Here is a 14,440-nt window from a genome sequence, read left to right as displayed (position 1 = left end):
TAGTACAGGGGCTTTTAGCACCAACAAGCCTGCATGAATTTCGTTGACATTCCTACATCCATTGATTTCACAATATGCCAATCTCAGCTGACACAAAGAACTGTCATTTAACAGGAAAACACAAAGAGATCTTTCATTAACACTCCCTTTAACTTCAGTGTTTCAGAGCCTTCCAAACTTCTCAGATACTCGGGAGCACAGGGCTGATGGCAAGAAATGACAGATAAAAAAACTTTTAAATAACACTTCTTAAAAAATTTAAAGCTGCTTTAAAGAAACATGCTATATTTATAACTGCCAACGGTAAAAGAAAATGACTGTTCAAGAGACATTTTTTTTTAATCAAACATCAGGAAATTCAGATTGTAAAATCACACTGAGAGTCTGGCAATATTTTCAAAGCCCAAAGGAGCTGGTTGTCACTGTAAATGAGAGACTACAGCTTGGAGAAATAAATAACACATCTTCAGTGGAGAAAAGTAAAAAAGGTTTGACCAACTGAATGTGCAGAGTTGGGGGTTTTTGGTTGCTTTTTTTGTTTGGTTGGTTTTGGTTTGTTTTTTTTTCCCCCCAAAATGAACTGTGTAAAAACATGTCTTTTACCTCCCTCCGTGAGATCAAGCATATTCTGCCCTTTCAAAGCCTAAAGCAATGAGGCCAAGAAATCCTGTTTCCCTGTGTGCTTAATAAAATTACACCCTCGAGTGGACTGGAAGAACATTTATAATATGTATTAATTGAATGAGTAATCATATGACCCCTTAGACAAGCCCTGCAGTGTGTCATAAATCATTTCATTAATTAAGGTAGCTTTGTCTTGAGATGTGTCTCTCGATTTCAAAACCATGTCAAAAATAAATTTCCCTGCCAAGTTTCCTGACAATGCTTTTGATGATTAAAATGAAACTATATTAAAAATAGACTGTGCTCTTTACTTTTATAGTAAACACGATATTCTGCTTTCCTCTCCAAGATTCCACAGAGGAAGCTGATGTATTTCTCCCAGGAATGTCCCACCTCCTTTCTCTGAGGTGCTGGATGTGCTGCTGTAATGTTTGCATGGCAAATATTGCTATTTTAAACAAAATCATATTTTTTAATAACATTCCTACTTCTTAGAACAATTATCAAATACTGTGCTACTCTTAAGAACATGTTTTACCCACACTACATTTTAGAACAGAACAGCAGTATAAGCACGCTGTTAATGAACAGATGTGGAACTGGGACAGAACAACCCAAGAAACCATGTACTATCTTTACCAGCATAATTGTTAGCACATGGTGCTATCCATTTGTAAACTGGCTTGTAAGTATAATAAGTAGGGATTGTGGAAAAATCAGTTAAAATGTTTTATCTAAGTTATTTTCTACTTGTACTTTGGAATCAAGATTTCTTTTGGTCTTTGTAGTGTTCACTTGTACAAAGCTGAAAACGTGAGACTGAGGTCACACAGTTTCCATCTAAAGGATGTCCCACACATTTTACTGCTGGATATTTAAATCAGAGTAATGATGCGCTACAACTGTAGTCTGAAGAAATCACTGTCCTGAATCTAGATCTGTTAATATTTTCTTAGATCCATATTTAAAAGACATTTCTACTGGGAGTTTCCAACCAGCAGAAGATGGATGGGAAGTCAGAACTGTGCACCACTGTGAGATTTCACCTTCAACCTGTCTGTCACATTCCCTAAGTGTGATTCTAACTCATTCATGCATTCTCTGCACATCACACACACCAGCTGACAGCAACTTTTTCCCCCCTACAAGAAACCAAAAAATAAGCTTTTCATCCTTACTACAATATTCTTTGTCTATAAATGTGCCATTTAAAAAAAAAAAAAATCCCTTACTTACTTCTGAGCATGTTAGTGGTGCTCACTAGGAGGGCTTGATTTCTAAAAATAAATGTAATTTCCCATCTATTTTCAGTGGACAGCCATGGAAAACTATTACACAGAAACAGTGCAACTATGGGTGGAAATGAATGGTGGTGTGCAAAGGTGGCATTTTCTGTATTTAAAAGATATAATCTGAACCAAGAAATTAGAGTTTCATTTTCTAGAAGTTGGGCTCAATGTGTGAAAGCCACGTGAACTATTTTGAATATTCCCATAAAACCCCACAAACTTCTCATACTGTAAAACCAGATTACCTGTCATTATTTCTTCTGTTTGCTTTTTCCTGGTGGGTCATTCTCACTAAGGTTTCTTTTCCTATTGCAATTGCTTTCACTCTTCCAAATGTAATGTGCAACTATCCTTTGACTTCACGGGATTACAGACTGCAATTTAAACCCCAAGCACTATATTTAATGGTGGGAAAAGAGATATTGTGAGTGCCTGAAATAAAGGGAGAAATGAGAGGGGAAAAAGCCAAGAAAATATGAACCCACAGTTGAAAGAGAGCATCTCTTTTCTATCTCTTTTTCTTTTTAAATACACTATCTACCTGATAATAGCTATCAAATAACATTGGGAAAATTAATCAAATTATCCTGCAAGAGAATAAATAATCCTGCCACTCTGCACTGGTCAGTTCTCCATTCAGCCACGGATCTCTTCCATAACAAAGGAAGGATGGACGTGTCTGTTGACTGATCCTGGCATTGCACACTAAGGCAAATCCTGCCTGTGCTGACATTTTATAGGCTTTTTTCATTTGGCACTTGGAGTAGCGACCACACCATGGAATTGCTGCCAGAGGAAATTATATCCCACTGTTCCAACCCCTGGGAACACAACCCCAGGATTTCCATCCAGCTGAGGGGAAGGACTCTGCAGGCAGAAAAGGGCTTCAGCCGTTGCCTCTCCTGCCATCAGTCCCCAGATCACACCATAAATTTATGGCACGTGATTGCAAGTTGTGGGGATTTATCCCCCTTTTCATGCCCTTTAAAGGGTCTGAATGAACCCCATTGAGTGTTCAGTGGTGACAGGGCACTGACAGAGCAGGGCCAGGCAGCCTGCGGGGCTGCTGGGCCTGCAAGGAGCCAGAAATGGTGATTTAGAAGAGTATAAACATAAACTGAGGTTTTATATCACTAATAAAGCCCATCAAGAGGGCATCCTTCTCCTCCTCCTACTCCTCCTCCTCCTCCTCCTCTGCACAGCCACAGGGCCAGGCATTTTTCCATATAACACTTCGGTGTCTTTCAATTGACGGATGACACAAATGAGGTTGTCTCATGTGTCCAAACTGCTTGGGGTTTTAAAGCTCATCCTTCTCTTTTCTGAGAGGACAGAAGGAGATGTGTAAAACAGGTGCAAAAGCCCAGGTGCAAAAGGCACTGGTAAATTTATTTTAGTGCATAAATTTCCCTTTGCAAACCATTACACAGTGAATTACACAAACTCATTTGAGCCCTTGGTTTTCAGTACCCACCAAGGACTCCAGCATTTTTTAAAAAATTCATTTGTATTGTAATTAAGAAACATGCTTATTTTTATTTAATGAACCTGGGCTATAATGCAAAAAGAGCCAAAAGCACAAACCACCAGTGCTTCCACTGTTCTGTGCATGGAAGTATGAGCACTTAATTACATCAATTGTCCAAGGGAGAGAGACCATAGTGTTTTTACAACCTTTAACATCAGGCATTAACTCTGATCTGGCCATTAGACTGATTTTTGGTATGTCAAGTGTATAACTACAGAAAAGCAGATGAAAGCTTGTTTTAGCAGGAGGGACAGTGAGCACACAAATCATTGTGCAGTTAGAAGGAAGTTAAAGGGAATTTTCTGTCTGGGACTGAAGAGGGTGACTCACCATTTCCAGTCCTCACAGACAGACCAGTTATTCTGACCTGTGCACCTGAGCTGATCTGGAGCCTTTTCTGAGTTTTAACCTCTTTATGCCAAAAATCAAGACTAATTGAACCCTGGAGTGGGTTGTAGAGTCCTGCTTCCAACACTCCCATCACAGACTCAGTTGGAGTGAACTGATAATTACTACAAATGAGATTATTTTAATTTTCTCAAAATGTACTGGACACCTGTTAATTACTGGATAATACTTTAATGGGTTATTCCTCAAAAAAAACCACAGGCAGATTAGACTGCATGTGCACCTTTGCCTGCCATAATACAATACATTATTAGTAAATCCATAGCTTTTCTTTCCATCATGTACATACACAGCAACTAAAACATACCAGGACCTTACTAAGGGACCAGATAAGTGATTGTGTCTGCATATGCTCATCTCTCTGCAATATGTGCACATCATATATATGCTACATGTATATATAAATATACATCTCTACATCCACAAAATACACATATTCATATGCAGCTGTATTTTATTCCACACAGATATGAGTAAAAATTCCTACTGGGATATACAAGCAGCTGTGTATAATTAGCCTGGCTTCTGCTTGGCAATTTAAATATTGACATTACAGATGTTTCTACCTAGTTCAAATCTGTTACATTTCCAGACCAGATTACAAAAGGCACTGAGTATATTTTTGCTGAAATGAAGATGATTAATCCCAGGAAAAGATTGCTGAAAGTTTGCCATCAGCAAGTTTTAAAGTATGCCCAGAACTGCACACATTTGTAAGCAAAGGAACTTGAAAACTGCTCTGTTGAGTTGTATCCAAACTGAGCATCCCATCTTCAGTAGGGAAGGACCAGGGAAAAAATGTGTTAAACAGGTTTGTTTTTCCAAGTATAAGACTTTTCTATATTCTCATGCTCTATCCATCTTTACAAATAATTATTTTATGATACTGAAGAACACTCTTGGCTATTCTTAATTCCTTCTGCTTCCTCTCTAAATGCCTTCAAGTGTCCCTTTATTTCTAGCAATTATTTCTAGACGTGTCAGTCCAGGCTCCATGGCTGGAACCCAACGTATCCAGGCTATTGTGCCGCACAGAAAACAAGTTGCTTTTTTAAAATGAAGTTCTCCAGCAATTTTCCTAAGCATTGCAGTTAAGGTTTTACCTCACTGGGTTTGCAGCGTATTGTTGTAAGTCACATAATGTCAAATGTGTTTAAACTAATTTCTGCTGAATGCCTGCAGCAAGTGAAATGAGGTGGCTGCCAAGTTCATTTAACCAGCCTTCACTTCCCAACCTTTAAAGAGTGAGACATCCAAGGGTTTGTGCCTATGGAATATGTAAGATTTCAGTCTCTCTCACTAATGTGCTGAGGTGAGTCAGACACAGGACACAGATCCTAAAACCTTGAGCTGGATAGATCAGGGATCTACAGGGATAAACTGTGTCACAAACAAAACAAAACCATGAGAAACCAGCAGTACAGTTAACACAAAACCCATTACAGTCAGTCAAAAAATAGCCACAGGTATCACTGATTCAGGCTCAGCTATTATTTTCCTGTACATACAGCTGACTTCAGTCTCATAGAGAAATTAGAGATGTAATAAATAAAAAGAAATGAAAACTATTTGCATTTAGTGGACATTTACACTTTGACCCTGTGAACATCAAGAGACAAATCCAAGATACCTTTTTGAGCATCCTTCATTTTCAGCAGAACTATTTCAGTGAAAGGGTTTGATTCAGAGCTTGAATGAAGATGAAGGTGGCTGTGATAGCAAATAAGGTTATGCATACAATGCAAAGCCTTTTTTTTTTCCAGCTTCAAAAAAGAAATACAACAACACAATTGTAATCCAAAAGGAAGGAATCAGGAATCTTACACACAAACATAGGCACACAAAGATTTCTATCAAGCTCTGCAGTGCAACCATTGATTGGGAGCAGCCAGACAGCAGAACCTGGTGAATAATTTGAGAAATATGCCATAAAATGTGAAGAACTATGGAAAATAGATGTAAACAATGTGAAATCTTGGCTGACTGGATGCCATCTGCACAGAGAACTGTGACTGATTCCAGCCAATTCTGATTCTACAGGTTCATTTGTGAACAAAGTAATTTTGCAAGCACTGGTGTTCCTGACACCAGGAAAATGAGGTTATGAAGTTGAGTGGGATAAACACCTGGAGGGAAGGGGGATAAGATAAGGGAAAGAAAGTTGAGAAAAAATTTACAACTCTGACTAACAGGAAAGACAATCAAGATGCTAAATGATACATGGATCACTAGGGAAGGGCAATGAGAGAAAATGGATGGCAGCGATTACAGAAGAATTCACTGGAATTTGGACTGAGAAACATGTCTAGTGAATCAGAACCATAAACTTCAACGTGGGAAATCAAGGATAGTTTATGAATGAGCAAAAACAGGGACCTGGCAGCTTAAAAAAAAAAAAAAAAAAAAAAAAAAAAAAAAAAAAAGATATCCATGGGAGAGAAGAGAATTTTGGTATAGAATTTGAGAAAATAAAGAACTTATAGCAGGGGACAGTTCAATGTTGTCCCATAGCCTGGAATTAGCAGTCAAATCTAAACATTAGACTAAATATTGTTTGGGTGCATGTGGTACATAAGAGCTGTAAACCTCTGCTTTGATGGAGGGAGATGAGGCCACTGAAAGACTCTCAGGAGCTCCCAGCTCACAGTCAGAGCTCAGGGACCACCAGCAGGATTAAAGCTGAACCGCTGAACAGTTTGAGCTCTTTGGCACCACTTTCTTTTCCTGAAATATGAATATGGAGGCTGTGAATCTCCTAAATCACATCACCCTGCTCAGTGGTCTAGGAATGTGTATCTAAGTGGGCATGACAAGAAGATGTTGCTGTTTGGGTGAAAATGTAATAAAGTTGGTCCCTCGATCTGATTAGTTACTCACGCTGTGCTACAACTATTGACTGGCTGTGCAAAGGAATCTGTGGCATTTGTGAGCAATGTGTTTGAGCTAATCATGAAACCTGGAGGGAACTGGAAGTGGGACAGTCTAGGGAAGTTTCCTCTGAATTCCAAAGAAGCAATCAATACCTGAAATAAATTAAGAATGTGTACTGGAGTCCTACAATAGAAAAGAGTTAGTGTTCCACTTGCAGCTGTACTCTCAAATACAAAACACATTCCCTGTTTGAATGAAAATATCATCAATATAACATCATAGAATCAACCTGGTTGGAAAGACCTCCAAGATCATCAAGTCTAACCCTTGATCCAACACTGCCTTGTTTACCAGACCATAGCACTGATGCCACATTCAGTCTCATCTTAAACACCTCCACGGATGGTGAATCCACCACTTCCCTGGGCAGCCCATTCCAATGCCTGATCACTCTCTCTGTAAAAAATTTCTTCCTAAAATCCAACCTAAACCTCCCCTGGCACAGCTGAAGACCCAGCCCTCTTGTCCTACTGCTGGTTGCCTGGGAGAAGAGCCCGACCTCACCTGGCTCCCTGCTCCTGTCAGGGAGTTGTAGAGAGTGAGGAGGTCTCTCCTGAGCCTCCTCCTCTCCAGGCTGAACAGCCCCAGCTCCCTGAGCCTCTCCTGTGTTCATTGCACACTCATCACAAGTGAGGTAAATAAACATTCTCCTTAAAATTTTAACCTGGTGAAGGAGCAGCTCATAATGCATTTAATACCTGCAGCTTTTCAAACACGGAGAAAGCAAAACTCATCAAAAGGTTACATCATTTCTAGAAACTGCATAAATAATAAAATAAGGACAAATAACTTCTAGTCCTATGGATATGTAATACATGGGAGTGAAAGGCACTGTCTATCCTTGTTCAGAGTAAGGAAAGCAGATGTCACCACATTAAGCTCCAATGAATATTAAATATTCATGAAAATATAATACACTTGTTTCCAGCTTTCATTTGAAAATATAAGTCCATCAGCCAAAACCTTAAGCTCATGCTCGTACCTTCAAGTGTATAAGGAGGATAAAGCCCTGTGTTCAATGGTGTATAGACAGACATCCAAATATATGACCCACAAGTCTGATTTCAGGGAAATCACTGTCATTCCACTGACATTAGTAAGACCTTCTTCTGGCTTAGATTTCTATCACCAAGAGCCAGGTTAACTCCAGCAGATAATCTGATCATACAATTACTGCTTAAGAATGCACTGGAGATTCCTCTCAAGTGGAAGTGAAAAGCTGGTTAATAATTCAACAAAATCACACAACAGCTGAGAACAACAGTCGAACCAAACTAATTCAGCCTGTGGGAAGAGTTTGAATAGGATGGTTGTGCCCAAATTGAAATTTGGAACAATATCTTATTCTTATAGAATTTCATCATCAGACAAAATCAACGGTAAATTTAATCAGAACAATTCATTGCTAACTTTAATTCTCAAAGTGTGTTTTTTATTTTGTTGTATCTGCATTTACAGTATCTGTTTATCAACATTGTTCAGTATTTCAATCTGCCCTACAATATTAGTTTATTCATAATAAGCTTTCAATTTATTTCTAGTATTTACTATACTCCTGCTATATAAACAAATAAAAATTACCCTCCCAGCAGCTAAACTTAAAGAAAAAAAAAGGTGAAATTCCCACTCTGAACAGAAATTTTACAAGATATTTGGTCTGAATCTTAATCATATCCTAGGGGTTTTCTTAGCTGATTCAAAAGATGCATAAAAAAAAAAATTAACCTAAATCAAAGCTTTTATTTCCAACCTTTTTTTTTTACTTTTACAGCAGAGACTTTGTTTTTTGGACTTGCTTTTCTAAAGGTTTGCTGGTCCCACCTCTTTGTGTAGGGGACAGGGATTCACCGAGCCACAAAATCAGCAAGAAAAATTGCACAATATGATAATAATACATTTCTCAAAAGTCAGTTTGTGCACTATTTATAGAGATAGGATTGCCATGGACTCACCTGTGGGAGATCCCTCCATGACATGCCCCACATAAGGCCCTTCTTTGAACATTGGCCTGTTGTCGTTCTGGTCAATGACAAAAATATCCAAGCGCACTGGGCCGTCGATGGTTTTCCCACCCAGATCTGTGACCTCAACTTCAAGCTGCAGGAACGAAAAGAGAGGAGTGAATTCATTAATTCATCATCACAGGGAGCAGAAAGTAAGAAGAAACCAGCTCAGCTCAGTGCTGTTGGAACCAGATCTTGCCCAGGGCGACACTTGCAGCCCAATCTTCTGGAGCAGGCTCAGCAGAGACAGATGTACACTTGAATTAAGATGGTAGCTTACAAATGACATATTATCCAAAGAATGAAAAGACCAGAGTATAAGAAAACAAAGACCCTCTGCAAATTTGATACTAATAGTGTGAAAATTTGGTTAGAATTTGTTTCTTTGCTTTTTTTCAATCCCATTTCCAGTACATACATGTAGAACTCTCTGGTATAACTGACATATCTCCTAATGCTCATTTTAAAAGGCTTTTTAACAACAAACGAGCAAACAGGAAACAAAACAAAACCACAAACCTGCAAGAATTCATTAGACATTAAATGTATTTTCTCAGTGATGGTGGCATGTAGTGTTAAGTCAGGCAATTTTGACAGTTCTCCAGCATTTCTAGGAAGGTATGGAAGGATAAAACACATGCAGTCTCCTGTAAGCAGAAGACATGCAAACTGCAAACACCCACATCCCAGTGTATGAGAGCACCTGTTGAACAGAAAGCTGACATCTGCAGCTGAGGATTTGTTTGGACTTCCTCTGCTTCCAAAAGCTGGAGAGAAAGATCCTGCTGTGTATCTCCACCCTCCAAACCAGGTGCAAGGGAAAACCACAATGGGTCACCAAAGCTTTGTCTGTTGTTAGGGCGAACCAAGCCAAAACTTATTAAATAATAGAAAAGATCAATTTTGATTTTTCAACAGAAAAGATTACAGCTGTGTGCTGTACCTGCAGTTCTCTGCCCTCACCAAGAAATCAATAAAATACAGCAATAAACATGTCAGAGGCACCACTATCATTCTCACCTGCCCTCCCCATCCCCAGACTCAACTCTTTAATGGAGTTAAGCCAGCCAGAAAATGAACCTGAGCTCCAATGTTAATATCACTCTCTTCCAGTCTTTCCTGAGAAAGTGGTAACAGCAGGGGCTGGAAATCTCTGAGCATTTTGTTTATACTGTTAATTTATTCTTCATTGCCATGTCTTATACCTGTAAGTTATTTATAACTTAGTGATAAATCCTAGTGGGAAAGAATTAGGTCAGAATTTTAATTCCTTATTAAAATGGATGGCTTATTATCACCTCTCTCTGTATTTTGTTCTGCTTATAGATACTTTCCACATTTTTAATTCAATGTGTTGGGTGTGAGTAGGAGTATTTGTTACGAGTCAACTACCTACTCAAATACACTGTTTGTAAATAGTGTCACAGTCCATTTTAACATCTACTCCCTGCTTATTCTCACTTCTCTGGTAATTGTTCTTGCAAGCCTTTCACAAGCCTTATTTCCCCTATATATATATTTATATATTTTCTTATATATATATTTATATATTTCCATATATATATATGGACAGTTTAAAAGCTAACAAATACTCTGATTTGAAGATAAATAAGTCCCATGGCATTGGTTCAGCTGAAGCTTTATGAGGGCACACACCCCTTCATCTTCCAGGCTTGTTTAACCCTGTACTCCAAAGTCATTGCAGGAATCTTTGATGGCATATGATGAGATGGGGACTAGGAAGAAAAATAGTCTTATTTCTGAACTACATTAAAGTCAAATAAAGTTTTAGCTACAGTTGGAAACTGTTGACAAAATGAATCATAAAATAGTTTGGGTTGGAAGGGACATTTAAAGATCATCCAGTCCAACCCTCCCACCAAGGACAAGGACACCTCCCACTAGGACAAGTTGCTCCAAATCCCTTCCAACCTGGCCTTATTGCAATTTTCTTTTCCTTATATCCAGTCTAAATCTCTCCTCTTTGAGTTTAAAACCATTCCCCCTCATCCTACCCAACAGGCCCTGCTAAAATGCTTGTCCCCAGCCTTCTTGGAACCCCCCTTTAGGTGCTGGAAGGGGCTCTGAGGTCTTCCTGGTGCCTTTGCCTTCTCTCCTCCAGGCTGAATTACCCAATTGTCTCAGCCTGTGAGGTGCTCCAGCCCTCTGATCATTTTTGTGGCCTCCTCTGGACCAACAAGTCCATGTCTTTCCCATGCTGAGGACTCTGGAGCTGGACACTTTTCTCTTGGTAAATGTTGACTCACCAAAACTTTGCTAATTGCTTTGGGAAGTGAAAGAATAGCAATATTTCTCTGTGAAATTCCAGCAAATTAATTTTCAAATTCAAGATAATTTGCTCTTAATCTATCTCTCGATATCAAGTGACTATTCTGTTCACTGGAAAGAACAAAGGCTTTGCTAAATTTAAAAAAAAAAAAACTATTTCAGCTGCTTTATCAAAATTGTAAGTCGTTTAAAACAAAGGCTGATCTAACAGTAGGTTTTAGACTTTTTTCCTAGAGTAGAAGAGATTAAGGAAAAGAATAGGAGATTCTGATTAATGACTGAAATGGATTTACTTTATCATTGCCAAGTCCACTGCATCTGAGACCAACTGTCCAAAAAATTTGGCCTGACAGGTCCATAGGAACAGTTACATGATCTCTGCTTCATTTTATTAAGCTGACAGAGGACTTTATTTTATTAATCTTTGTACAATAACTTTCAGGCCTGCCCTAAGCATTATGGGTTAACTCAGCAGCTCTTTTTAAACCCATTCTCCTGCAGTGTCTCCAAAATAAAAGCCTGCAGCACTGAACTTAGGACCATTTATCTTTATATGACTAGTTAGTGAAAGAAGCTGTCTTTTATCTTGCTTCCCCACAAAACAAACAAACATATAAAAAAAAAAAAAAAACCAAAAAAAATTCCATAAAGGCCCACTGCTCACAAAATAACAGAAATATATTGTTACTTACAAACACCCAACACATGCAAGTGAGAAAAGCATTCAAGTAAAAGACAATATTGGCACTTGGAGCAGGCAGTGAGTGGAAAATTAGATGGGGCCTCACTTTCAGAAGAGGGAGATTTCAGTCTTTCAACACAGAAGGCAGGAAAGCCTATCTGGTTTTAATGCAAAACTTGAGTGATGTATGGAAGAGACTCAGTTAATTCTTTTGATAACAACAGATTGTGATGGCATGTTCAAAGAGTGTGTAAGTTCCTACCTGACTATAACAACAGAGCTCCAAGGACAAGTGCTAAGTATAAAAAGAGATTTGGACAAATTAATAAAAAACAACTTGCAGAGCTCTGTAGCCTTTTTATTTAGTGAAAACCTGCTATGTTGTCACTGTTCCAACTTGAAAGTTATGGAATTTTGTTCATAGGGGTTGAAACTAAATGATCTTTAAGGTCCCTTCCAACCCGAACCATCCTGTGATAATGATGTTTTGTTCATCAGAACCCAAACCGATTTTCAGGAACTCCTGAGCCTAAATCCCAATTTCATTTTTGACACAAGTGTACATGCAAACTACTAAGGATATTCAAGGCTTTAGGAGAATGGTTACACCTCACAACACAAGTCTCCATGACAGGATACAAAGCAGACTTTGGCTATTGCCCCTAACATATCTGAGAAACACTGATAAAATTAAGCACACTAATGAAATAGGGAAAAGCAGAATAAACCCCAAAACTGCAGGCAGGAACAGACTTTAGCCTGTCTGACTAACTCTTACTTAATGCTCTCCCTTCTCAAAATGGTTTTCTTGACTCCCCATCCAATTTCTCTCACCACATGCAAAGCAGAATCTTCCATCAGCCGAAATACAGTGACATTACCAGAAGTTTAGAAAGCTTATTTAAAATTACACAAACCTGTTTTAAACACTTTGCTTTATTTCACAGTCTTGAGTCCTTTCCACTCTGCAGTCACCAATAACATTTACAGGAGAAGATAACCAGCCTCATTCTTACCATTACTTAAGGTAATTTCAAAAGTTTCTCTTCACAGAACAGTTGTTTTCATTCATTTATTGCTTTGGGTGAAATGATTCTGGATAGCCACCTTCCTTCTCTGCATATAAATGTCTGTTTTTACTTTGCAGCCAGCCAGCCAATGGCCCACACAAAATTACCTCATAAATTTGAAGTTTTTCATAAGTAAATCTGGAATATCTTTTAATGCTTAATTATCTTCAAAGTCTAAGGCAGGCTATTTAGTCATTACCTGCCTTCATATTTTAATTTCCAATTTGTTGCTGATAAGAATGTTTCTCCCAGAATTCTTCCAGTTGTTTCAACAGGTGGTTTTTCTACAGGTTCCTCAGCCCCAGCTTCACAGGAGCACTGTTGTCCATAGGTACAGACCAGTGCTGGCTTTATTTATTCTAAATTTGATTAGAATTATGACTGAGGATACTTGTTAGGTTTATGTACCATCAATTTTTAAGTGTGGATTGACAGTAAGGAAAGGTGACACATTTAAGGATCATTCATGTAGGCAATTCGTGGTAAGGAAAACAGAAATACAGCCACCTGTTCATAAAAAACAGTAAAGAAAATCTCTTTATAATGACAGGTTGTAGTAAAAATGTTATGCAATTACCTAACAAAGCTCAGAGAAGACAATAATTCAGACAAACAGAAACTAATTACAATTAAATTTTCCTGATTTATGACTATGAATAAAACATTAGCTAATTTTCATGTGGCTCAAGAATAGATGGAGGGAGAGATACAAACCAAAAATCCACTGTGTCTCATAGGTAAGCATGATTCCATCTCAGACTACTTGATGGCAGGGTATCGATTACCACAGTGTGATGTAGAGATGAGGGAAAAAATGGCACCATTACCTGCAATGGGAGAATTTAACCTCACCTTCAGAGTCAGAGCCGAGGTGGGAAGGCATTAATTAGCCACTCTAAGTACTCCTATGAGTATCTTCCAGAGGCTTTACCTTGCTAATGCATCCATCTCAAAAATTAGATTGTGTTTCCTTTAAAAATACACAACTTATTACTATAATTTTATTGTTTTCTTATCTAGCAACTGGGCTTAACTGGTTAGTTATGGAAAAGTCACAGGGAACAAAGGACTTTGGAGCAGAGAAAGGGAGGCATTGGTGTTGTACAGCTGTGCAGGAAACCCAAACCCCGCTGTGGCAGCAGGACAGGGCAGGGTGGGTGGGCAGAGGCTCCCCAAGGTCCTGCCATCCTGGCAGAGCTTCCCCTCTGGCTCTGGGTGCGTGTGAAACCCTCCTGCACCCTCCAAAATGCACCAAATCCCATTTTAGGGGGGGGCATAAAGGAGGTGTGAGGTGCTCAAACTGCTCAGAACCATCCTGGTTGATGATGACAGAACCGGTGGAACCAGCTGGTGCGACACAGCAGAGTGTTCCCAAAGAGCAGCAACCACAGAAATAGGACAGGCAAAGGGTGGGAGAAGAAACAGAGATGAAATAACTTCACCAAAGCTGGAGACCAGACAAAATTTCAGTCAAGCTTGAATCTGGGCTTTTGATCTCTGGATACAAGACTGATTTCTATCTCTTGCTGAGCAAGTGATGTAAAATTAGATTTACAAAGGTTATTAAGCTACCAACATGGGCACAGTATGATTTTTCAAAGTGCCTTATGAGACTG

The 14,440-nt window shown here is 38.8% G+C and overlaps 1 protein-coding gene and 1 long non-coding RNA gene across 4 annotated transcripts in view; both read right to left on the bottom strand.

The window, feature by feature from the left end:
• CDH13 (cadherin 13) overlaps positions 1 to 14,440 on the bottom strand; it is a 448,971-nt gene that overhangs the window by 184,580 nt on the left and 249,951 nt on the right. For all 3 annotated transcript variants that reach the window (XM_064670959.1, XM_064670957.1, XM_064670958.1), the window contains exon 6: positions 8,733 to 8,877. In XM_064670959.1, the coding sequence (XP_064527029.1) occupies positions 8,733 to 8,877 (145 nt within the window). The remainder of the gene's footprint in view (positions 1 to 8,732; positions 8,878 to 14,440) is intronic.
• Positions 107 to 2,792, bottom strand: LOC135422012 (uncharacterized). The gene is made up of 3 exons (XR_010434278.1): positions 2,159 to 2,792; positions 1,375 to 1,491; positions 107 to 203 (listed from the first exon to the last, which is right to left on the bottom strand). It is a non-coding gene; the product is annotated as an uncharacterized LOC135422012 (long non-coding RNA).

This window comes from Pseudopipra pipra, chromosome 14 (assembly GCF_036250125.1).
Source record: "Pseudopipra pipra isolate bDixPip1 chromosome 14, bDixPip1.hap1, whole genome shotgun sequence".
Taxonomy (NCBI): domain Eukaryota; kingdom Metazoa; phylum Chordata; class Aves; order Passeriformes; family Pipridae; genus Pseudopipra; species Pseudopipra pipra.
Note: the sequence above shows the minus strand (reverse complement) of the source record. Positions and strands in the feature narration are given on the sequence as shown.